The sequence below is a fragment of the Ranitomeya variabilis genome, chromosome 8, assembly GCF_051348905.1.
Source record: "Ranitomeya variabilis isolate aRanVar5 chromosome 8, aRanVar5.hap1, whole genome shotgun sequence".
Classification (NCBI taxonomy): domain Eukaryota; kingdom Metazoa; phylum Chordata; class Amphibia; order Anura; family Dendrobatidae; genus Ranitomeya; species Ranitomeya variabilis.
Window position 1 is genome coordinate 67,806,306 of NC_135239.1, and position 24,319 is coordinate 67,830,624.

The 24,319-nt window shown below is 46.7% G+C and overlaps 1 protein-coding gene across 4 annotated transcripts in view; it reads right to left on the reverse strand.

The window, feature by feature from the left end:
- Positions 1-14,474, reverse strand: part of LOC143788586 (carboxyl-terminal PDZ ligand of neuronal nitric oxide synthase protein-like) — a 114,954-nt gene extending 100,480 nt beyond the window's left edge. For all 4 annotated transcript variants that reach the window (XR_013218673.1, XM_077278370.1, XM_077278369.1 and 1 more), the window contains exon 1: positions 14,076-14,474. Coding sequence is in view for 3 of the 4 variants with exons in the window: in XM_077278370.1 (XP_077134485.1) it covers positions 14,076-14,180 (105 nt within the window). In the remaining variant the exon portion in view is untranslated. The remainder of the gene's footprint in view (positions 1-14,075) is intronic.
- Positions 14,475-24,319: the final 9,845 nt, after the last annotated feature.

Genomic DNA, 24,319 nt, shown 5'->3' on the forward strand with positions numbered 1-24,319 from the left:
AGGATTTAGAAATAAGTCTCCTGCTGCCACTATAACATGAGAGAAAGATTCGTTCAGAGCCAGTAATATCCTAATAAAAAAATACCGCAGCCCCGGGCCCTGCTGTTTGCTAAACAAGGGATACAGACAGCACTAGTCAAAACCGGATATTGCCTACCGGGAAGCCAATATTATTACTGCAACCAAAAAAAGTCTTCCCTGAAAGAATGAAGAATGCTCGAGAAGGCGTCACAAATAACCCCAGCCATTTTATAGTTACCCGTAACTCACCAAAACACGCAAATAATTACATTAAATTGGTTATCAAGTTTAGGCAGCCACTACTTAACCATCTACTGATGTAAAAGAGGGATGGTCCGAGTTTGAGAATGGATTGCAGCTTCTAAAGATTTCTCTTGCAGTGGAGGATGAGGACTATCCATGAAATGGAAAGTCTAATTATGACCATGGGAGATTGAGAGCAACGGCTGTCAAGTTCTCCTGCCAATAACAGGTCGTATTCAGGGTCGGACTGGCCCACTGGGGAACCGGAGTATTCTCAGGTGGGCCCAGGCACTTACACCTGCTGGCATACAGGGCCGGCAGCTGCCTAGGGCCCCCGCTGCTCCAGGGGCCCCCAGCCAGTGGTATGTTGCTAATAGCGGCACACCCAGCTGCTATTGGGCCCGTGAGTCGGGGTGGGGGTGCCAGCCGAGCAGCAGCTGGAGACATGAGCCTGTCCCCGCTGCTAAAGAGAAATGAATAGTCACACCTCCCACGCCCCCATGGGTGTGCAGAGGAGTGAATATTCATTTTACTTTAGTAGCGGGCAGTGTTAGCCGCAGGCTGAGGCCTACAATGCAGCAGGGTAGACGCTAGAATGTATGGGCTGCTTCCAGGTATGGTGTAATTTCCGGGAGACAGCTAGAATGTATGGACTGTAGTCAGGACCTAGAAAGAGCCCATACATTCCAGCTACAACCAAGAAAGCAGCCGGCGACAAAGATGCTGTCTGGATGTGCTGTGGCTGCGGGAAACGTGTGGAGAGGTGAGTGGTGCTGTGTGTCTGTCTGTGCGTAAGTGATGCGGTGCTGTGTGTGTGAGAGTGGTGCTCTGTGCGTGTGTATGTGTGTGTGAGAGTGGTGCTGTGCGTGTGTGTGTGAGAGTGGTGCGGTGCGGTATGTGTGTGAGTGGTGTGGTGCTCTGTGTGTATTTGAGAGGGCAATGATGTGGGTGATGGAGAGAGGAGTGATGAGGGTGGTGGGGGAGGAGGCACTGATGGAGGTGGTGGAATGGTCAATGATGGAGTGCTGGGGGAGAAGGCAATGATGGTTGTGGTGGAAAGGACAATGATGGTGGTGGAGGGGGGAGGCAATGATGGAGGAGATGGAGAGGGCAAAGATGGGAGTGATGGGGGAGAAACCAATGATAGAGGTGGTGGAATTTCGAAAAAATTATTGCTGCAAATCCCAATGTGCTAGCAGAAATAACATTATATAACATATAAGTTTTTTACATGCATTTTTGTTGCATATTTTGCCTAACTTAATAGTATGGGTGAAATACACTGCAAAAAACACTGCAACAATTGACATGATACAGAACTGAATTTGCTACAAATCTGCAAGGAAAAAAATAAGCAAGGTGTGTGAAAAATCTCATTCACTTTGCTGGTACTGTAAAACGCTGAGTATTTTCCCACAACAAAAACACAACGTATGCATTTAGGCATAAAATTAATTGAGGGGAGGGAAAGAAAGTCCTCACTGAGAGCCGAGAAGACAATGAAGACAATTCTTGAAGCAGAGGCTGAATTTTTTTCAGAGTAGCGAACCAGAGCAGTTTACAGCAAGCAATGAGCAAAACGACGAAAACATCCTGGCAGGCCTGCGGCCTCCGCTGGACTCTCGCTACCAAGTGGTGAAAGTGACGAAAGGACCGAAACTGCCGCTTCAAAAGGAGGCCAGCGAGGTTTTGGATTGGGTCACTTGTGCCACCGGTGGCCTCCTTAATAATTTGGTCCAACATGGAGTCAAACAGACAGGACCCCTGGAATGGCAGACTGGTGAGGGACTTCTTTGACGACAAGTCCGCCTGCCAGGCCTTAAGCCAAATAGTCCGTCGGATGCAACCCCCTGCATATGCACCCCCACATAGTCCCTGCGACCCCCATATACTGCAACCCCCCACATTGGTCACCCCCACAGTCCTGCAACCCCACGTAGTCCTGCAACCACTGCATATGTACGTGTGTGTGTGTGTGTGTGTGTGTGTGTGTGTGTGTGTGTGTGTGTGTGTATATATTATATATACCACCATACTCCTGCATATGTAACCCTCAGTCCTGCAACCCCCCACATAGCATGTGTACTTCTGCATATAAACCCCCCACATAGTCCCTGCAATCCCTGTATATGTACCCCCCACATAGCACTGCAACCCCCCACATTTGTACCACCCACAGTCCTGCAACCCCGTATATGTACCCCCACATAGCACTGCAACCCCCGCAATATCCCTGTATCAATGTAATCCCCTGTATATAATCCCCTGTATAAACCCAGTAATACAACATACATATCCATAGAGATACAGTGGAGAAACAAAAACACTGTATTTCTATGGTCCCTGCATACTGAGGTGAAGAAAAATGTTTTTTCCTATAAAAGTAGTAAACATAATGACCAGTTATAAAAATTATAATTTTTATTTATATATTTGCTTTTACTCCTGTGATCAGAACTTCTGCAAGACTTGAACGCACATCTACAGATAAGTCGTTGCCTTACCACTGAGCCACAGCTATTTAATGACACTTAGAGAATTCGGTCATCTTGACCTTTATTGCAGGCACTTAACCCAGGAACACAGTGTACATATCCACAGAGATACACTGGATATGTAAAAATGTATTTTTATGGTTCCGGTATACTGAGGTGAAGAAAAAATTTTTTTTCCCTATGAAAGTAGTAAAAAAACAGGAATTTTTGGTTGCTTACTGTAAAATCTGTTTCTCGGAGCCTTCATTAGGGGACACAGGAACCATGTGTGTATACTGCTGCCACTAGGAGGCTGACACTATGTACAAAAAAGTTAGCTCCTCCTCTGCAGTGTACACCCCACCGCCTGGCACTAGGTTAGGCCTCTTTCACATTTCCGTCGGCCCGACGGACGTTGTGCAAATAGTGCACAACGTGGGCAGTGGATGCAGTTTTCAGACACATCCGCTGCCCATTATGAGTTCCGGGGAGGCGTTCCGGCAGCGCTTGCGCGGTCGGAAATGGCAGTTCCGACGGACGAAAAAATGTTACATTGAACGTTTTTTCGTCACGACGGGCCGCAAAATCACAACGCATCCGTTGCACGACGGATGCGACGTGTGCCCATTCGTCACAATCCGTCATCGATAAAAGTGAATGGCAAAAAAACATCCTGCGGGCACATTTGCAGGATCCGTTTTTTTTTGCCAAAACGACGGATTGCGACGTATGGCTAAAAACGGAAGTATGAAAGAGGCCTTAATCAGTTAGTGAGAAAGCAGCAGGAGAAGCAACATATAGAATAGTATAAACAGACAACTCAAACTGTAACAACAGAACGCAGAAAAAAAGAGCTGTTAAACATGGGAGGGTTCTGTGTCCCCCAATGAAGGCTCCGAGAAACAGATTTTACGGTAAGCAACCAAAAATCCTGTTTCCTCTATCGCTTCATTGGGGGACACAGGAACCATGAGACGTCTCAAAGCAGTCCCTGGGGAGGGAACAGCGAAAGCTTCGTTCAGGTCGGAGAACTCACCACTGTCGCCTGCAAGATACTTCTCTCTAGGATGGGGTCCGCCGAGACATAGGTATGGACCTTATCTAATTTGGTGAACGTCTGGATGGAAGACCAAGTTTCCGCTTTGCAAAGTTGCAGGGCAGATGCCCTATGGTGCACCGCCCAGGAGGCACCCACTGCCCGGGTAGAGTGAGCCTTAATCCCATCCCAGGGGGGAGGCAGTCTGTTCTTGACCCGGTAAGCCTCCAAAATTGCCATTCTGATCCAGCGAGCAATCGTAGCCTTGGAGGCAGGTAGACCTCTTCGCGCACCATCTGGAGTAACAAAAAGGGAGTCCGTCTTCCTTAAGGGGGTGGTCCTAGCCAGATAGACCCTCACCGCCCTGACCAGGTCTAGCCTGTTCAACGAACGCTCCTGGGAAGAGCCGGAGCAGGCCAAAAGGAAGGGAGGACAATATCCTCATTTACGTGAAAAGCAGACACCACCTTGGGTAGGAAGGAAGAGAAAAGGACATAGGCAGCATGTGATTAGACTCAAACCAGCTGAAATAGGCTTTCCCGGTCCGATAATAGAATCTTAACAAGAGTCATGCCGAGGAAGATCTGCCAGGTCTAGGCCTGGTGGATCTACCATGGGTGTTGTGGGAACGCCAGGAAGGGGTGGGTTTGAAGGAAGCCTTTTTCCTATCCTGGCGGGCCTACGGCCTATGCAGGGGGAAGCATTCTCCGATGCTGCGAAGCGGTGAAAGGGACGGTGAAAGAGATAAAAGGACCAAAACTGACGCTTTAAAGGAGGCCAGCCAGGTTTGGACTGGGGAAGAAGGGAACTTGTGCCACCGGTGGCCTCATTAATAATTTGGTCCAACATGAGCCAAACAGACGGGACCCCTGGAATGGTGAGGGACTTCTCTGACGACAAGTCCGCCTTCCAGGCCTTAAGCCAAATAGTCCGTCGGATGGGCACAATATTGCTGGACGCCTGAGCTGCGCAAAATGCGGCATCAAGGGAGGCAGATACCATGTACTTCCCTGCATGAGGATGCACTGACGAAGTTGTTTGGCCCATCTATCTATGGACTTCAAAACCCAGCTAGAGGCAAAAGTCGGGAATAATGTAGAAGCAGCAACTTCAAAAGCCAACTTTGCCAGCTATTCTATACTCCTCTCATGGGAATCCTTGAGGGATGCTGCATTAGAAAGTGGGAGGACCGTATTGGTGGACAGTCTGGAAACTGGCAGGTGCACGGCTGGAGAAGTTGTCCAGTTAGCGGTGAGCTCAGGAGAGAAGGGATATAGGATGCCGAGGTGCTTCCCTCTTTGAAAGCATCTGGTCGGGTTTTCCCTTTCCCTGGCAAGTACCTCCTCAAATTCTCTATGTGGGGCGAAGACCTTGGAAGGTGGTCTTGACAGTCTAAACGAAACTGCCTGATCTGCGGGTTCCGCAGAGGTATCCTTGATGTTAAAGGTCTGATTGCCCGCCACAATGAGGCTCTGGACCATATCTCTCATGTTAGAGACTTGGTCTGAATCCAAGTCCAAGACATCCTCTGATAGCGAGTCCAAAAATGCGTCACCTGACTCGGGAGAGGAGGATCAAGAAGAGGCAGACCGCTGGGAAGGCCGGGGGGGCGAGATGGAGTGGCAAGAGGACCCAGAACTATGTGCCTGCCTGGATGTCTTACGACCTGTGTAGGAAGGCCCAGACGGTGAAACCTGCGACCCCCTAGCAACTGCGGGAGTCGGAAGGGACACTAAGCTAAAACTAATTAACCTAGTGCCAGGCGGTGGGGTGTACACTGCAGAGGAGGAGCTAACTTTTTTGTGCATAGTGTCAGCGTCCTAGTGGCAGCAGTATACACCCATGGTTCCTGTGTCCCCCAATGAAGTGATAGAGAAATAATAATGACCAATTATAAACATGTAATTTTATTTATATATTTGCTTTTTCTCCTGCAATCAGGACTCTGAACTCATGTCTCCACGTTCATAGGCTATTGCACTACCATTGAGCCACAGCTTATGATGAGAGCCAGGAGAGAATTTGCTGCTAAAGAGAAATGAATAGTCACACTTCCCACGCCCCCATGGGCGTGGAGAGGAATGAATATTCATTTTACTTTAGTAGCGGGCAGTGTTAGCTGCAGGCTGAGGCCAAAACTGCCTGCAGGGTAGACGCTAGAATGTATGGGCTGCTTCCAGGTATGATGTCATTTCCAGGAGACAGCTAGAATGTACGGGCTGTAGTCAGGACCTAGAAGGAGCCCACACATTCTAGCTACAACCGAGAAAGCAGTCGGCGACAAAGATTTTGTCGGGAATGTGCTGCGGCTGCGGGAATTGTGTGGAGAGGTGAGTGGTCATTGTTTTTATTTTACTTTGTGGGATCTCTTCTTTGTCTTCTATACAATTATATATGTAATAAAGTAGAATCATCTTGGTGCAACTTTAAAGAAACACTTTCTTTGGGAACTGCATAAATAACAATTCCTTAATTCGAAGTTATTATTGGAAATCTCCTTTAACCTTGGGATGTTTCAGGTAATAACATTCAGGACAAGAGCCTGGAAATGACAATTCCCAGAGCTCGTCCTCCTGAGCACACGGATACCTCGAGGAGCTGCGTGCTGACAAGCTAGCTGGCTGTTCTGAAACATTGCACATTATTACCATCAATCAGAATGCTGGGAAATATAAAATATTAATCCCAGTGCTGGGGACTCGGCACTGATCTGGCATTTGACGTCTGTGTTTAGACCCAAAAACGTCACCCTACTTCAGAGAGATGCCAGGAGACGGTGCATAATAGATGTTATTTACCAGATTAATGAATATTACCCTACACATAAAAGCTCCCTGCATTTCCACCAGACAGGAAGAAGTATGTGAAAAAATGTTCTAGTTCTTTTACTGTCATCGGCAACGACTCTGCACGTTCCAGTGGGATCAAGGTCCGGTCTAAGACGTCAAGATAAGAGAATATTTATAGGACTTATACTATAAAGTATGACACAAAGGATCCCCATTCTTTATGTCACCAGAAGGAATGCTGATTACCACTGCTGGAGTAACAGGCCATTCTGATCCTCGAAGCCTCATGTATAAAGAGCTATGTGCAAGTCATAAGGCGAAACAACCCGGAGAATAGAAGAAAAGCAAGCGGCGGCACAGTGACCCACGTCAGGAGGATGTCAGCCACTGCCAGTGACTCATGGCCTGAACCCTACAAACCAACACATCACACTTCAATAGCACAAACACCTTAAAGGGAAAGTAGCTTTTCACTTATGAACTTGTGACATTTATGCTCAAAAATAGTCTGGAAGACAAAATATATCACAACAGTGCACGATACTGAGACCTGCCAGATAATTGGTAGAATGTGGACAGAAGCTGAAAAGGGGAGGACAACCAGTATCCGCACTCTCCTTTAGGGCAGGTGGAGAAGGACGTAGATTCTTTCATCCAAGAGAATCAGACAAATTATGATGATCAGACTGCGATCAGACTGCGATCAGGCTGCGATCAGACTCTCTTGGATGAGAAGATGGAGAAAAAAAAAATTCTCCATCTTCTCCATTCTATCAGCATGTGTAAATAAAGTGTGCAGTTGGATGTTTTACACGTATTCATTCACTTGCATGGCCAAGTGCGATCTGAATATTAGTTCAAACTCGGGCATGCAATGATTCTTTTCCTTGGACGGACTCTGTCCAAGGTATAAAAAAAAAAACAGACATGTGAGTGGCCCCATAGACTAACATTGGTCTGGTGCGATACGATGTTTTGTCAGTTCGCACTTGGACTTGAAATTACACTTGTCTGTATCTCCTCTTATACAGACGTGCTATGCCAACAATAGTATTAGGACACCTACAAGAGCTTTTATAACGTCCCGTCCTACACCCATAAGCATTAACATGGGGTTGGTCGCACTCTACAGGGAAAGTGAACTACAACAGGGGAGGATTTTTGCAAATTCAGACAAAAATAGAGCTTCATGCTGGAAAAGAATTAAAGGTCTTCCCCAAAATGGTCCTACAAAGTTGGAAGATGCAATTGTCAAAAATGTATTGGTATGTGGAAGAATTAGGAGAGCACTCGGGCAATTCTTGTTGTGTTTTTTTTTTTTTTTTATTGTTAACAATCCGTAAAGTGAGTGTAGAAAGTGTATATTTTAATTGTTACTGATTGTTAACATAGGACAATAGAAAAAAAAATTATAGCGGTCCTTTACAATTTCCCTTCACTGGAATGAAAGGTACTAGCCAAACCCATGAAGACAAGCACATAGGATAACCCCTGCTCCACTAAACCTGAACTCTACAGCTGGCACAATGCAGGCAGGTGACGTCCTCCTGGCAATAGCCAAACACTGCCAAATAGAGACGCAGGATCCGTCACTCCACAGGACATGTTTCCACTGCTCCAGAATCCACTGGCAGTGTGCTTTACACCACTCCATCTGACACTTGGCATTGTGCTTGGTGATATAGGACTTTTATGCAGCTGTTGAGCCATGGAAACCCAGGACACGAAGCCCCCTGCAGTGGCATTATTTTTGTGCTGATGTTAAAGGAAATCTGCCAGCAGTTTTTTCCTATTTGAATCTGAGAGCAGCATAATATAGGAGCAAAGATCCGGATTCCAGCAATGTGTCACTTATTAGGTTGTGTGCTGTAGTTACAATACAATCAGTGTTTTATCAGCAAGCGATTATCACTAAAGGACTAGGTCTAACGTGCAAGCTAATCCAGCTAATGTGTGTAACCCTGCTTCTACCACTGATTGGCAGGTTGCAGACAGTGTACGCAGGAAGCTGCCAATCAGAGGTGTGGGCGGGGTTATACAGAGCTCAGCATTTGAGCACTGATACATCTACAGCAAAGAAAATAGGGATTCTACTAAAACTGCACCAAGCAGCCCAGTAAGTGTTATATCACTGGAATCAGGGTCTCTGCCCCTACATTATGCTGCAGTCACATTACGTAGCAAAAACTTTCCAACAGATTCTGTTTAATGCCAGAGGAGGTTTGTACTCTGCAGTTATGGAGTCAGAAGAGTGTTGGTGACTTTTATGCCCTTTGTTCCTCAGAACTTAGGGACCCCGTTCTGTAACTTTTGTGTGGTCTCGCTTCATGGCCGAGTTGCTGGGGTTCCTAAACGCTTACGCTTCTGAATAATATCACTCACAGCTGACAGCGGGATGTTTAGGAGGACATTTCATAAACTGACTTGTCACCATGGTAACGGGACTAAATAATAATCCTGAATTCAATGATTAAGAGATGCGCCCAATACTTTTGTCCCTAAAGTCTATATGGCACACCCTATAGATCGAAACCCCTTAAATTTAAATGTGTTCGTTTTAGCGGCTGACGTCCTTTAACCTTTAAATTCCTCAAATATCCTTATTGTAATAGGACCATGTTGTGTCCTGAATATTGAATATACTGCTATAATGGAGAAAGATTCCTCGTGGAATAGTAGACACGGTGTGGACATTGTTTAATGTACCATAAATCTGTAAAAAATTACACCAATCCTGGGATTAGACTGTGACAGATGCTCAGCAATTTCATCCATGTGTTCTCTAAACGTAACTGAACCCGTGGCCTTAACTTAGGACAGGGGAGCCTATTCTTATTGTCCTTAGGTTTTATTTCCAATAGCATTATGGAGCAGATTTATCAAACCCGTCTAAAAGAAGTACTGCCCCTATCAACCAATCACAGTGCAGCTTTCATGTTACTAGAGCAGGTTACAAAATCAGAGCCGAGCTCTGATTGGTTGCTATATTCAACAAAGACCGATTTTCTTTTAGACCGTTTTGATAAATGAGGCCATATATTTTGAGGTATATGAAAATGAATGAATTCCTATTTTTTTGTCCCTTCTTTATGCAAACGACTAAAGTAATCTAAAGTAATCTGCACAAAATTTGGAACAGGTGACTTTGGAAGATTTTACACCCGGTTTCAGATCTGTAGAACCTACCATTCTCAATATATTTGCCAAAAATAAACAAACGCAAATATTAATTTTACAGTCAAATGACTGGACCTAATATTTGCAACATAGGCGTTCTCGGAAGGTTTTAGACCTGATTTCAAGTTTCTAAGACTTACCGCTACGCGTCGCGCACTGTGAGGATTCTTCCGTCCTTGCGGTGAGACCGAGCGGCCATATGACTGCAAGTATGAGATGTGCATGCTTCCAGGCACATTCCAACTAGACGTACGTGGCTTTGTTCAATTCACTTGTATTAAGTGAGGTCGCCCATGTCTAGTCAGAATGTGGCCGGATATCTGCATATCAATACTTGTGGTCACATGACTGCTCGGTTTCACCGCCGACACCGGAGAATCCTCACCACTTGGGTGACGTGTGGATTCACTGGTCTGCGGTCACAGAGTAACTACAGACATTCTGGATTAACCAGCACAACGCCTTCAAACAAAATAGAAATGTGCCAAGCTGAGTATTTCTAATACTATAAGACATAAATATCTAAAAAGCACAAAAAGTCTAACAATCGGCCACAACCCTCCGAAAGAAATGCAAACCGCCCTGTTGTCAGAACAGTAGTAAGGCTGAAAAAGACCCGTGCCCTCAGTATATGCGTAAACGATGCCAACCGATGGAAAGAGATGGATTCCTCTATGGGAAAGCAGGAGACAAGGTGATGCCAGACACTTACGACAGCGGCTGTGTCCCAACACATCTCCCAAATTCACGCCTCGGTGATTTTATTTTCCATCCTCAATCATCGGACTTATCAATCAGGTTTCTAGTATACTCAAGCTTCTTCTAGGATAAGACAACAGAGATGGAGTCCGTGCAATGTCGGGTTTTTGTTTTTTTTTCACTGATCCATTCACAACAGAGGCCATGCCTCAGCAAAAAAACAAAAAAAATCACTTGCCGTGATTGCGTCAGTCAGCATTCTGCGAAAAGCATTGTCAGCACACGGACAAGAAATCCTGGCTTCACACATCAGGATTTTAGGCCACGTTCAGTATTTGGTCAGTATTTTACCTCAGTATTTGTAAGCCAAAACCAGGAGTGGTGATAAATACAGAAGTGGTGACGTGTTTCTATTACACTTTTCATCTGATTTTTCCACTCCTGGTTTTGGCTTACAAATACTGAGGTAAAATACTGACCAAATACTGAATGTGTGAGTGTGGCCTAACAGTCTGACTATTGACGCAGTTTACAGACCGTCCACGGGTCTCTTGACCCCGACTAACAACTTCACAGAAGAATAAAAGGCCGTTAATTTGGTTCAGGAGACACAAAGCTGGTCTGGAAATTGTGGGCCGTACGACAATATGTGACATGGCCAAAAACTAGCGTGAGTGTGTGAGTGTGTGTGTGTGTGTGTGTTTGAGCTCTTAATGGGGTATTCCAATGAAAACAGCTTATCACCTCTACACAGGATGGGTGATAATAACTAGTGATGAGGGAACGTGCTGGGATAAGGTGATATCCACCCATACTCGTGTACTAACTGAGTGACTTCGGCGTGCTCGAAAAATATGTAAGAGGCCCTGCGGCTGCACGTTTCATGGCTGTTCAACAGCCACAACACATGAAGGGATTCCCTATCTAACTGACAATCCATGCATGTGTGGCGACTGTTGAACAGCAATGGGATGTGCAGCCGCAGGGACTCGAACATATTTTTTCTAGTACGCTGAAGACACTCAGTTAGGCTACGTTCACATTTGCGTTGTTGGGCGCAGCGTCGGCGACGCAACCAACAACGCATGTACACAACACAGCGTTTTGCGACGCATGCGTTGTCATAAGATCCTACAGATCGGGACTTTCGGCGCAGGGAAAACGCTACAAGTAGCGTCCCCTGCACCCTGTCTTGTGCGTCTATATGACGCATGCGTCGTAAAACGCAGTACAACGCATACCGGCGCATGTCCATACGCCCCCCATGTTAAAGATAGGGGCGCATGACGCATGCGTCGATATGCGTCGACGACGCTGCGCCCAACAACGCAAATGTGAACGTAGCCTTAGGACACGAGCATGCTCAGATAATACCTTATCCGAGCACGTTCCCTCATCACTAGTGATAACGAATTGATCGGTGGGGGTCTGACTATTGGGACTTTCTTCATTCATTCTTCTCTCTGATCTTGTCAGCATGTAGTGGATGTGTGACCGCAGCTCCACTCATTCTCTATAGGGCTGCCGAGCGCTTGGCTTTTTTTCTGGCAGTCCTATATAGAATGAATGCAGCAGCAGTCAGCCATCCAACCTGTCACTACCATTTTGTAACAAGGATAGAAGTTCCCCCATCTGCTGATGGCGCAGGTCCCCGCGGTCAGACATCCACCGCTCAACAGGTCATCATCACCCATCTTACAGATAGGCGATGACTTAGTTTGACCGGACTAGCTCTTTTAGAAGTAAATCCAACATGCACTAAATTACCCTGAGAGCTGCCACTGGGGGACAGTCAGGAGACCCCTATATAAAAAGGAGATTATTGCTGGACTCTGCTGACATTACAGCAGCTGGAAATACCCAAGGGGCCCAAAAGGTGCAGTACTGTTATATATGGGAAGGGGGCGCTATTTCACCAACAGTGCAGCAATTTAACAACCCCCCACATTACACGCCACTGCGGCACCATGAGTGGGACACACAGACACACGAGCCTTTATGTCACCACAGAGGCTTCTCTAATAAGGGGCTGTGCACACAGACTTTTAGACACTGGCATACACACATCGCTTTGGAAGCAGAGGACACTAGGAAAATGCTGGCAGTGTTTTTCTTAAAAGTGTATTCTTTGTCATCTCTTTTTACCTTTTGTAAATAAAATTTCATATATAAGATAACGCACCAAGCACCCAAAGAACGGACCGGTCACATTTAGCTGCTTCACAGATTTCTAAGCCTGAAGTGGTTAAAAAAGTGACAAAAGATGCAATGTAAAGTGTGCAAAGCAATGTGGTTCTGACATCGCAGTGCGTTAGGTTTATTATTCTTGGTGCGGTTTATGAGGAATCAGCCTGAAGGGTGATCACACACTACAGGATCATCCACACCAGTGGGTTCCCTCTATTTGGGAACTGCATAGAGAAATGTCATCTAAGAGTGAACGGCAGAAGATAATATATATTATACACCTGAGCCATGATATAATATTACGTGATGACGATGTAGACATTGGACATAGAGCAGAGATCATTTAATATTTCATACATATTTCCATAGACTTGTGTGAATAACATAGGGGGTCTCCACACTGTAGATAGAGTGAAAGCCTCTCACTACAGGCGAAGACCCCCCATAGTTTTGGAGAGGTCTTATGATGCCACCTGTGGATTGTTGGGATTGGGAACGTCTCTCATACAGGAATAAATAAATCACACTTAGGTAAATCATGCAAACCAAAATACCGCCATCACTACAATGCTGTGCTCACACATAGTGCACTTTACATATAGTGATATAGTGACAACATGACGCCATTCATCACAGTGTGGAGGAAAGAAGACAACGCTCACATGTCCAGCACCTGCCAGCAGAACCAGCAGGACACAGGGCTACAAGCAGTGTGCCCACCAGCCGGGGAGCAGTGCCCACCAGCCGGGGAGCAGTGACACACACACACACACACACACACACACACACACACACAGCGGTGCCCACCAGCTGGGGAGCTGTGACCCCCAAACACACAGTGGTGCCCACCAGCAGGGGAGCTGTGCCCCCCACACACACAGCGGTGCCCACTAGCCAGAGAGTGCTGTTCACCACATACCAGTTGTGCCCCCTACATGCAGCTATGCCCACCAGCCAGGGAGCAGCACCCCCAACACACAGCTATGCCCACCAACCGAGGAGCGGTGCCTCCAAGACACAGCTTTGCCCACCAGCCAGGGAGCGGAGCCCCCCAACACACAGCTATGCCCACCAGCCAGGGAGAGGAGCCCCCCAACACACAGCTATGCCCACCAGCCAGGGAGCGGTGCCCCCAACACACAGCTATGCCCACCAGCCAGGGAGCGGTGCCCCCAACACACAGCTATGCCCACCAGCCAGGAAGCGGTGCCCCCAACATGAAGAGCTATGCCCACCAACTGGGAATCTGTGCCCCCAGAGAGGGGAGCTGAGCCCCCACACACAACTGTGCCCCTCAGTAGGGAAGCTGTGCCCCCCACACGCATCTATGTACACTAGCTGAGGATCGGTGCCCCCCACACACAGCTATGCCCACCAGCCGGCAACTGTGCCCCCCTAGCCGGGGAGCGGTGCCCCCCACAACATACATATAACGGTAGCAGCTCTCACCTTGGCCTCGAAGCAGATGCCATGCTGGAATGCCTCCTCGTTGTGCAGCGGGATCCGCAGGTCGTGCCCGTCATCCACCAGATTGTACCTGCTTTTAGTTGGCATTTTGTGGAGCCCGAGATTTCCTGGCAGGATCCCATGCAGGGCACAGGCAGTGTACCAGCAGCAGCGCTCCCGGGGCTGGAGACGGGGAGGATCCCGGGGCTGGAGACGGGGAGGATCCCGGGGCTGGAGACGGGGAGGATCCCGGGGAAGAGGAAGCACAATCCTATTGCTGGGAGGACGCTTTCCCACCGGTGTTGGGTGGACGGTTGTGCAGGCACGTCCCACTGTGGGCTGGGATTGGGGAGATTACATGGAAACGCTACCTACTGCCCTGACTCTACCAGTAGGGGGCGCGCTGAGCCTGTTATCTCCTATGATTTCCCACTAGGGGGCGCGCCGAGCCGTGCCCAATGTCACAATGAATGAGCAGTGACAAGCGGCGTGCAAATGGTTAACGATTGCTGGAGGATTACCTAGCTGCGAACTTTCCATGCAGACATAGAGTACAGACCAAAAGTTTGGACTCACCTTCTCATTTAAAGAGTTGTCTGTATTTTCATGACTATAAAAATTGTACATTCACACTGAAGGCATCAAAACTATGAATTAAGGCTAGTTTCACATTAGCGTTTAAATCCGCAGCGTTTAAAACGCATTCGCAAGTGGTGGAAAAACGCATATAAACGCGTACAAACGCGGCGTTTTTAGACGCATGCGTTGTCGCATGCGGTTAAAAAAACGCCGTGTTTGTACGCGTTTATATGCGTTTTTTCCTGCGTTTGCGTTTTTGGTGCGCATGATGAGAAATTTTACAAGAGACAATTCAAGATAACCAGACACCGCCAATGGGACTACAGGGGCGTGTATTATGGAATCTCTATATATAGACCCTAGGGCTACTGAAATTTTAACAGTTTGCTACTGTATCCTGTGTCATGATGGATCTTCGCATGGAGAGCTTTTATTTCAACCTGGATTTCAGCTTCAAGCTGTTTCTTGCTTGTGCTTTTGCTTGGGAGCAAGACAGAAATCGCGAAAGATGGAGAAGGAGGCAACGTAGGTGTTTTTGGAGGCACCCCATTATCGAACTACGTGAGAGCCGTGGAGCCTATCACACGCTGTATGCCGAGCTTAATGCCAACCCGGAGAAATTCCAGGAATACACACGAATGTCGCAAGACTCGTTCTGGGATTTGCTTTCTCGTGTCCAAGGAGCCATACGGCGACAGGACACCCAGCTCCGTAGAGCGATTCCACCGGAGGAACGTCTGCTGGTTACATTAAGGTACGTTCAAAATCTAAACCAATGACAGTCCAAATTTACTGTTTTCTGACATGTATTTTTGGGGTATTTTCCTTTCTTTCTTTAGCGTAACCACACCATAAAAAGAATAGATTGTAATGTTTTTTGTGTTTGCTTTTCTTACAGATTTCTGGCAACCGGAGAGAGTTTATCATCCCTCCCCTTCCAATACCGGCTTGGAATATCCACCCTGTCCGGAATAGTTGTGGACACCTGCCGGGCTTTGTGGAATGTAGTCCGGGATGAGTTTATACCCCTACCCACCTTGGACATGTGGCTTGAAATTGCGGAAAAATTCTGGAGTGTGTGTGATTTCCCCAACTGTTTAGGAGCGGTGGGTGGAAAGCACGTTCGCATTATCAAACCTGCCAGAACAGGATCGGAGTACTTCAATTACAAAAAATATTTTTCTGTTGTGCTAATGGCAATAGCCGATGCGAACTGTCGCTTCATCGCCGTGGACATTGGAGCTTTTGGCCGTGGCAACGATTCGCAGACTTTCAAGAACTCGGATATGGGCCGCCGTGTGTATGGCAACAATTTCAATTTTCCCCCGCCACAACCTCTCCCCAACACTCAAGGACCACCGATGCCATTTGTTATGGTTGGGGATGAGGCCTTCCAGATGTGTGAAAACCTACTGAAGCCCTATTCCAGTTGGGACTTGAACCACACTAGAAGGATCTTTAACTACAGACTGACCAGGGCCCGAAGAACAGTAGAGTGTACCTATGGCATTCTGGTCGCTAAATGGCGCATTCTTGCATCAGCCATAAATCTAAAAGTGGAAACAGTCGACGAGGTGGTCAAAGCCGGTGTGGTTCTGCATAATTATATAATAGTTAAGGAGCAACCCAACATTGAACTGGATGAACCAGTTGCACACCCACTGCCCGATTTCCAGCATCACCCGCTGCGGTCAACTGCAGCCGTTGGCCACATGCGGGACCAATTTGCTGCCTTTTTTGATTCAGATATTGGACGTGTGTCATGGCAGGACAATGTTGTGTAAATGTCCTGTTGTAATTCGATCTGTACCAGTAATTTTCTACAATGATAATAATATTTCTCATTAATAAACTTTAGTTTTGGTTGTGTTGACCGTGTCTCCTATCTTTTTCCTCTCCAAACCCAGGCTGACCTAAAACTAGCAGTATTTGGTCTGTATTTAATATCAGCATTTGTAATCCAAAACCAGGAGTGGGTGATAAAGGCAGAGGTGCTAGTTATTATGTTAATATCATAATTTACCTCTAATTGTTCCACTCCTTGTTTTGGCTTACAAATACTGATATAAAACACTGGCCACATACTGCTAGTAATGGCAGCCATGTTGCTTTATTGGTAAGCTTGTTGACGTCATTGCGTCATGATTCTCTCCTCCTGTATCCATTGGACACAAACTGAAGAGACAATCACTGTCACACTATCTATACTCATCAAGTCAGGTGTCAGAAATAATGAATTCATGATAAACATATACAGGCTCATGAATTCACAATTTCTGACACCTGTGCAGGTGAGCATAGATATGTAGTGTGTGACCACCATTGTCCCTCAAGTTGTGTGTAATAGATTATGTATGAAGAAGAGAAAATGGTGGTTGTACAAGGCAGTTCTCTACTCAACAGGTCAGGTGTCATAACTAATGAGTTTTTTGACACCTGACCTGTTCAGTAGAGGTCTGCACTGTATTTCCACCATTTTCTCTTCAGACTGGCACACTAGGCACAGACAAAAAGAGATTATGGAGATACATGTTAGATTTTTTGGCCCACCTCATATCTGTATACTAAAGACACACAAAGCTGCAGTCTTTTTATTTTTAACTACTGGAGATATGATGTGGCCCAAAAAGTAAGTGTGTGGCGAACTTTCTTAGTTGGAGCACGGTGTGTGTTGCCGGCAGCGGAAGACACAATAAACCAAACATAATTGTGGCAAATCAAACTTTTTTTATTTTGTAACAACCCAAAAATGTATTTACTGTGCCGGCTTGGGGTAGAGTGATGTAAACGGGGGGTGTGAAGTACTGAGGCCTGGCTAACCGTGGACGACGCAGAGGTGGCAGGAGAAGGAGCAATGAAACTAGAAGGGTCTGGAAGTTCGGGGATGGGGCTTGACACATGAGAGGCTTCAGACGCACTGGAAGGGTGAGACAAACCTGACATTACAGACACATTGGGAGGTGAAGGGGGAGGAATGCTAAGAGTCCTCTGGGTTTTTTTTTTTGTAATTTCTTTTTGGTTTGCCTGGTTATGGGAGGTCTTGGTGGGCTCATATGGTGTGGTGGCGGGTGACCTGTCAGGGTCCGGCTGCACTGTGCCAGAGTCCATAGTGCTCGTAGAGCGTGCAGCCATGCCAGAGTCCATAGTGCTCGTAGAGCATGCAGCCATGCCAGAGTCCATAGTGCTCGTAGAGCGTGCAGCCATGCCAGAGTCCATAGTGCTCGTAGAGCGTGCAGCCATGCCAGAGTCCATAGCGCTTGTAGAGCGGAAGGCCATGCCAGGGTCCTGCTGTATCGTGGAGGTGGCGGTACGGAAGGCCATGCCAGGGTCCTGCTGCATCGTGGTGGTGGCGGTACGGAAGGCCATGCCAGGGTCCTGCTGCATCGTAGAGGTGGCGGTACGGAAGGCCATGCCAGGGTCCTGCTGCATCGTGGTGGTGGCGGTACGGAAGGCCATGCCAGGGTCCTGCTGCATCGTGGAGGTGGCGGTACGGAAGGCCATGCCAGGGTCCTGCTGCATCGTGGTGGTGGCGGTACAGAAGGCCATGCCAGGGTCCTGCTGCATCGTGGTGGTGGCGGTACGGAAGGCCATGCCAGGGTCCTGCTGCATCGTGGTGTCAGTGGAGGAGGTCCAAGCAGGAGCAGCGGATGTCATAGTGGTGGCGGTGGGAAGTCCAACTGCACTCGGCATGGTGGTGCTGTAGTAGTGGTGTCCGGCTGTGGAAGGAATTGAGGTGGCCATGCAGTGGGATGCAGCAGAGGTCGACATTGAGGTCAATCGTGACAGTGAAGGCACAGGTGGATATGCCCCCACTGTCTGCTGGAAATACCGACTCTGCTGCATAGCCTGCACGTAAGCAGCATTGCAGGCCTGCATGACACTCAGCTGGAGATCAGGAGTAAGGTGTTCCGACATGCCCTGCTCAATTTGATTAACCCCTTTCTGACATCGGACGTACTATCCCGTCGAGGTGGGGTGGGCCCGTATGACCACCGATGGGATAGTACGTCCAGCGCGATCGGCGGCGCTCACGGGGGGAGCGCGGCCGATCGCGGCCGGGTGTCAGCTGCCTATCGCAGCTGACATCCGGCACTATGTGCCAGGAGCGGTCACGGACCGCTCCCGGCACATTAACCCCCGGCACACCGCGATCAAACATGATCGCGATGTGCCGGCGGTGCAGGGAAGCATCGCGCAGGGAGGGGGCTCCCTGCGGGCTTCCCTGAGCCCCCCGCAGCAACGCGATGTGATCGCGTTGCTGTGAGGGTCTTACCTCCCTCCCTGCCTGCTCCAGACCCGGATCCAAGATGGCCGCGGATCCGGGTCCTGCAGGGAGGGAGGTGGCTTCACAGAAGCCTGCTCAGAGCAGGCACTGTGAAGCAGCCTGCACTTCTCTCAGATCGGTGATCTGTCAGAGTGCTATGCAAACTGGCAGATCACCGATCTGTATTGTCCCCCCCTGGGGCAAAGTAAAAAAGTTAAAAAAAAAATTTCCAAATGTGTAAAAAAAAATAAAAAAAAATATTCCAAAATAATAAAAAAAAATATATATATTATTCCCATAAATACATTTCTTTATCTAGATAATAAAAAAAAACAATAAAAGTACACATATTTAGTATCGCCGCGTCCGTAATGACCCGACCTATAAAAATGGCCCACTAGTTAACCCCTTCAGTAAACACCGTAAGAAAAAAAAAAAACCGAGGCAAAAAACAACGCTTTATTATCATACCGCCGAACAAAAAGTGGAATAACACGTGATCAAAAATACAGACATAAATAACCATGGTACCGCTGAAAGCGTCATCTTGTCCCGCAAATAACGAGCCGCCATACAGTATGATCAACAAAAAAATAAAAAAGTTATAGTCCTGAGAATAAAGCGATGCAAAAATAATTATTTTTTCCATAAAATAGTTTTTATCGTATAAAAGCGCCAAAACATAAAAAAATAATATAAATGAGGTATCGCTGTAATCGTACTGACCCGAAGAATAAAACTGCTTTATCAATTTTACCAAACGCGGAACAGTATAAACGCCTCTCCCAAAAGAAATTCATGAATAGCTGGTTTTTGGTCATTCTGCCTCACAAAAATCGGAATAAAAAGCGATCAAAAAATGTGACGTGCCCAAAAAGTTACCAATAAAAACGTCAACTCGTCCCGCAAAAAACAAGACCTCACATGACTCTGTGGACCAAAATATGGAAAATTTATAGCTCTCAAAATGTGGTAACGCAAAAAATATTTTTTGCAATAAAAAGCGTCTTTCAGTGTGTGACGGCTGCCAATCATAAAAATCCGCTAAAAAACTCGCTATAAAAGTAAATCAAACCCCCCTTCATCACCCCCTTAGTTAGGGAAAAATAAAAAAAATTTATTTATTTCCATTTTCCCATTAGGGTTAGGGTTAGGGCTAGGGTTGGGGCTAGGGTTAAGGCTACAGTTAGGGTTGGGGATAAAGTTAGGGTTAGGGTTGGGGCTAAAGTTACGGTTAGGGTTTAGATTACATTTACGGTTGGGAATAGGGTTGGGATTAGGGTTAGGGGTGTGTCTGGGTTAGAGGTGTGGTTAGGGTTACCGTTGGGATTAGGGTTAGGGGTGTGTTTGGATTAGGGTTTCAGTTATAATTGGGGGGTTTCCACTGTTTCGGCACATCAGGGGCTCTCCAAACGCGACATGGCGTCCGATCTCAATTCCAGCCAATTCTGCGTTGAAAAAGTAAAACAGTGCTCCTTCCCTTCCGAGCTCTCCCGTGTGCCCAAACAGGGGTTTACCCCAACATATGGGGTATCAGCGTACTCAGGACAAATAGGACAACAACCTTTGGAGTCCAATTTCTCCTGTTAGCCCTGGGAAAATACAAAACTGGGGGCTAAAAAATAATTTTTGTGGGAAAAAAAAGGATTTTTTTATTTTCACGGCTCTGCGTTATAAACTGTAGTGAAACACTTGGGGGTTCAAAGTTCTTACAACACATCTAGATAAGTTCCTTGGGGGGTCTAGTTTTCAAAATGGGGTCACTTGTGCGGGGCTTCTACTGTTTAGGTACATTAGGGGCTCTGCAAACGCAATGTGACGCCTGCAGACCATTCCATCTAAGTCTGCATTCCAAATGGCGCTCCTTCCCTTCCGAGCCCTCCCATGCATCCAAACGGTGGTTCCCCCCACATATGGGGTATCAGCGCACTCAGGACAAATTGGACAACAACTTTTGGGGTCCAATTTCTCCTGTTACCCTCGGGAAAATACAAAACTGGGGGCTGAAAAATAATTTTTGTGGGAAAAAAATTTTGTTTTATTTTTACGGCTCTGCATTATAAACTTCTGTGAAGCCCTTGGTGGGTCAAAGCACTCACCACACATCTAGATAAGTTCCTTAGGGGGTCTACTTTCCAACATGGTGTCACTTGTGGGGGGTTTCTACTGTTTAGGTACATTAGGGGCTCTGCAAACGCAATGTGACGCCTGCAGACCATTCCATCTAAGTCTGCATTCCAAATGGCGCTCCTTCACTTCCGAGCCCTTCCATGCGTCCAAACGGTGGTTCCCCCCACATATGGGGTATCAGCGCACTCAGGACAAATTGGACAACAACTTTTGGGGTCCAATTTCTCCTGTTACCCTAGGGAAAATACAAAACTGGGGGCTGAAAAATAATTTTTGTGGGAAAAAATGTTTGTTTTATTTTTACGGCTCTGCATTATAAACTTCTGTGAAGCCCTTGGTGGGTCAAAGCACTCACCACACATCTAGATAAGTTCCTTAGGGGGTCTACTTTCCAACATGATGTCACTTGTGGGGGGTTTCTACTGTTTAGGTACATTAGGGGCTCTGCAAACGCAATGTGACGCCTGCAGACCATTCCATCTAAGTCTGCATTCCAAATGGCGCTCCTTCACTTCCGAGCCCTTCCATGCGTCCAAACGGTGGTTCCCCCCCACATATGGGGTATCAGCGCACTCAGGACAAATTGGACAACAAATTTTGGGGTCCAATTTCTCCTGCTACCCTCGGGAAAATACAAAACTGGGGGCTAAAAAAATAATTTTTGTGGGAAAAAATTTTTGTTTTATTTTTACGGCTCTGCATTATTAACTTCTGTGAAGCCCTTGGTGGGTCAAAGCGCTCAAAACACATCTAGATAAGTTCCTTAGGGGGTCTACTTTCCAAAATGGTGTCACTTGTGGGGGGTTTCAATGTTTAGGCACATCAGGGGCTCCCCAAACGCAACATGGCGTCCCATCTCAATTCCAGTCAATTTTGCATTGAAAAGTCAAATGGCGCTCCTTCGCTTCCGAGCTCTGTCATGCGCCCAAACAGTGGTTTACCCCCACATATGGGGTATCGGCGTACTCAGGACAAATTGTACAACAACTTTTGGGGTCCATTTTCTCCTGTTACCCTTGGTAAAATAAAACAAATTGGAGCTGAAGTAAATTTTTTGTGAAAAAAAGTTAAATGTTCATTTTTATTTAAACATTCCAAAAATTCCTGTGAAGCACCAGAAGGGTTAATAAACTTCTTGAATATGGTTTTGAGCACCTTGAGGGGTGCAGTTTTTAGAATGGTGTCACACTTGGGTATTTTCTATCATATAGACCCCTCAAAATGACTTCAAATGAGATGTGGTCCCTAAAAAAAAATGGTGTTGTAAAAATGAGAAATTGCTGGTCAACTTTTAACCCTTATAACTCCCTAACAAAAAAAAATTTTGGTTCCAAAATTGTGCTGATGTAAAGTAGACATGTGGGAAATGTTACTTATTAAGTATTTTGTGTGACATATCTCTGTGATTTAAGGGCATAAAAATTCAAAGTTGGAAAATTGCAAAATTTTCAAAATTTTCGCCAAATTTCCATTTTTTTTGCAAATAAACGCAGGTAATATCAAAGAAATTTTACCACTATCATGAAGTACAATATGTCACGAGAAAACAATGTCAGAATCGCCAAGATCCGTTGAAGCGTTCCAGAGTTATAACCTCATAAAGGGACAGTGGTCAGAATTGTAAAAATTGGCCCGGTCATTAACGTGCAAACCACCCTTGGGGGTGAAGGGGTTAAAAAAATGATGTGCTGGCCTCTGGAGGTCGGCTTTCACTTGATCAAGGCTTTTGCTGACCTCCTGGATACGTGCATTTAAGAGGTTATGTGAAACATCCATTCGGTCACCCAAAGCCTTGATTGCGTCGTGTAAACCGAGCTCAAGTGCAAATCTTGGGCATGAGCGACCTGTCCGAAGCCCTCTGCCGCTGCCAGGATGAGCCCAAAAAAAAGGGGGCAGTGGAAGAGGACTGCGAAAGGGGAAGACCTGATGGACCAGCTCCCTGGTCTCCAGTTAGTGTGGAAGGCCCACTTGCTGCTGCGCTGCTGGATGGCTGGGACGGATCCGTGGCTGTCGGATGAAGGACCGCTCCAGAACCTGGGCCAACAGTTGTGCTGTATGTGCTGTGAAAAAAGGAAAAAGAAAATTACTATCAAAAATTTACCAGACGCAAAATCCTGTGGAATGTAAAAATACAGATTATGACAATACAATACAACCTAATGCACGTGATAAATACTTACGTTCTCTGGGCAAGGACCGGTCTTAAAAATGACAGAATGTGATGGTATTTGTAGCGTCTGATCCTTGCTCCTGAACCACTGGGAACACGGCTCTCTTGACGCAGGTCCTTGTTGAAGCGGTCCTTCATCGAACACCAACGTGTTTTGACTTTGGATACTGTTAAAAAAAAAATTGTGGTCAGAAAAAGTACTTTTGGCCGTGCTCACACAACTGTGTGTGATGAGAGAAACTCTATCAGATCATCCTCCCGTTGTGAAACCTAAAAATTAAAGAAAGTCATTAAAGTTTGCTCAATTAACATAAGGAAAAGAAAGAAAAAAGATGCTGAGAAATGGCATGAATAGGAAAGTCAACATACAAAAGGATTCCAGAAGAAAAAAGTAAAGAAATACGAGTGGAAAGAAAGGAAGATTCAAGAATATTACACTGAGGACAGTCAGCCTTGTATACTTACCCGCTGCCGTCTTTCCACCAGACAGGTTCCCTTTAAAGACCTTGTTGAGACACTTAGTGGCAGCAGGGACTTAGAGACAGAAAGCGCAGAGTGGTAGGCTCCCACCTGACTAACCCAGGGGAACTCGCTTGTCTCTGGACTGCCCAGACTTCTCTGCCTGCCCTGTGATCTGGTGCCCTGGACTGTGGATGCTGAAGTCTTCAGTAAAGGTAAAGAGACTGCAACCTTGTGTCCTCGTTCTTCTCTGCACCTCTCACTATATCACCATCTACACACCAGGAGCCCTGGGGATATACTTCACCTGTGGGAAGATATACCATCTAGCTGCCATAACATCCCCCAGCGGACCCCTTAAAGCAGCGTCGGTCACCCTGACCAAATACCACAGGTGGTGTCACGAACATAAACTCTATCCCTTTAAAGACCTTTCCCTTTTACATGGGCACCCTGGGCCACGGACTGGGTCGCAGCTACCGTGACATCCCCCTGTGAACCGCAGGACCCGGTACCAAGTAACCCCTAGCCCGTGGGGCGACTCACATGCTTCACGGTGGGAACCAGGCATGTAGAGTCTATCCGTTCACCTTTTCTGCGTCGCACAAAGACACGGTGGTTGGAACCAAAGATCTCAAATTTGGA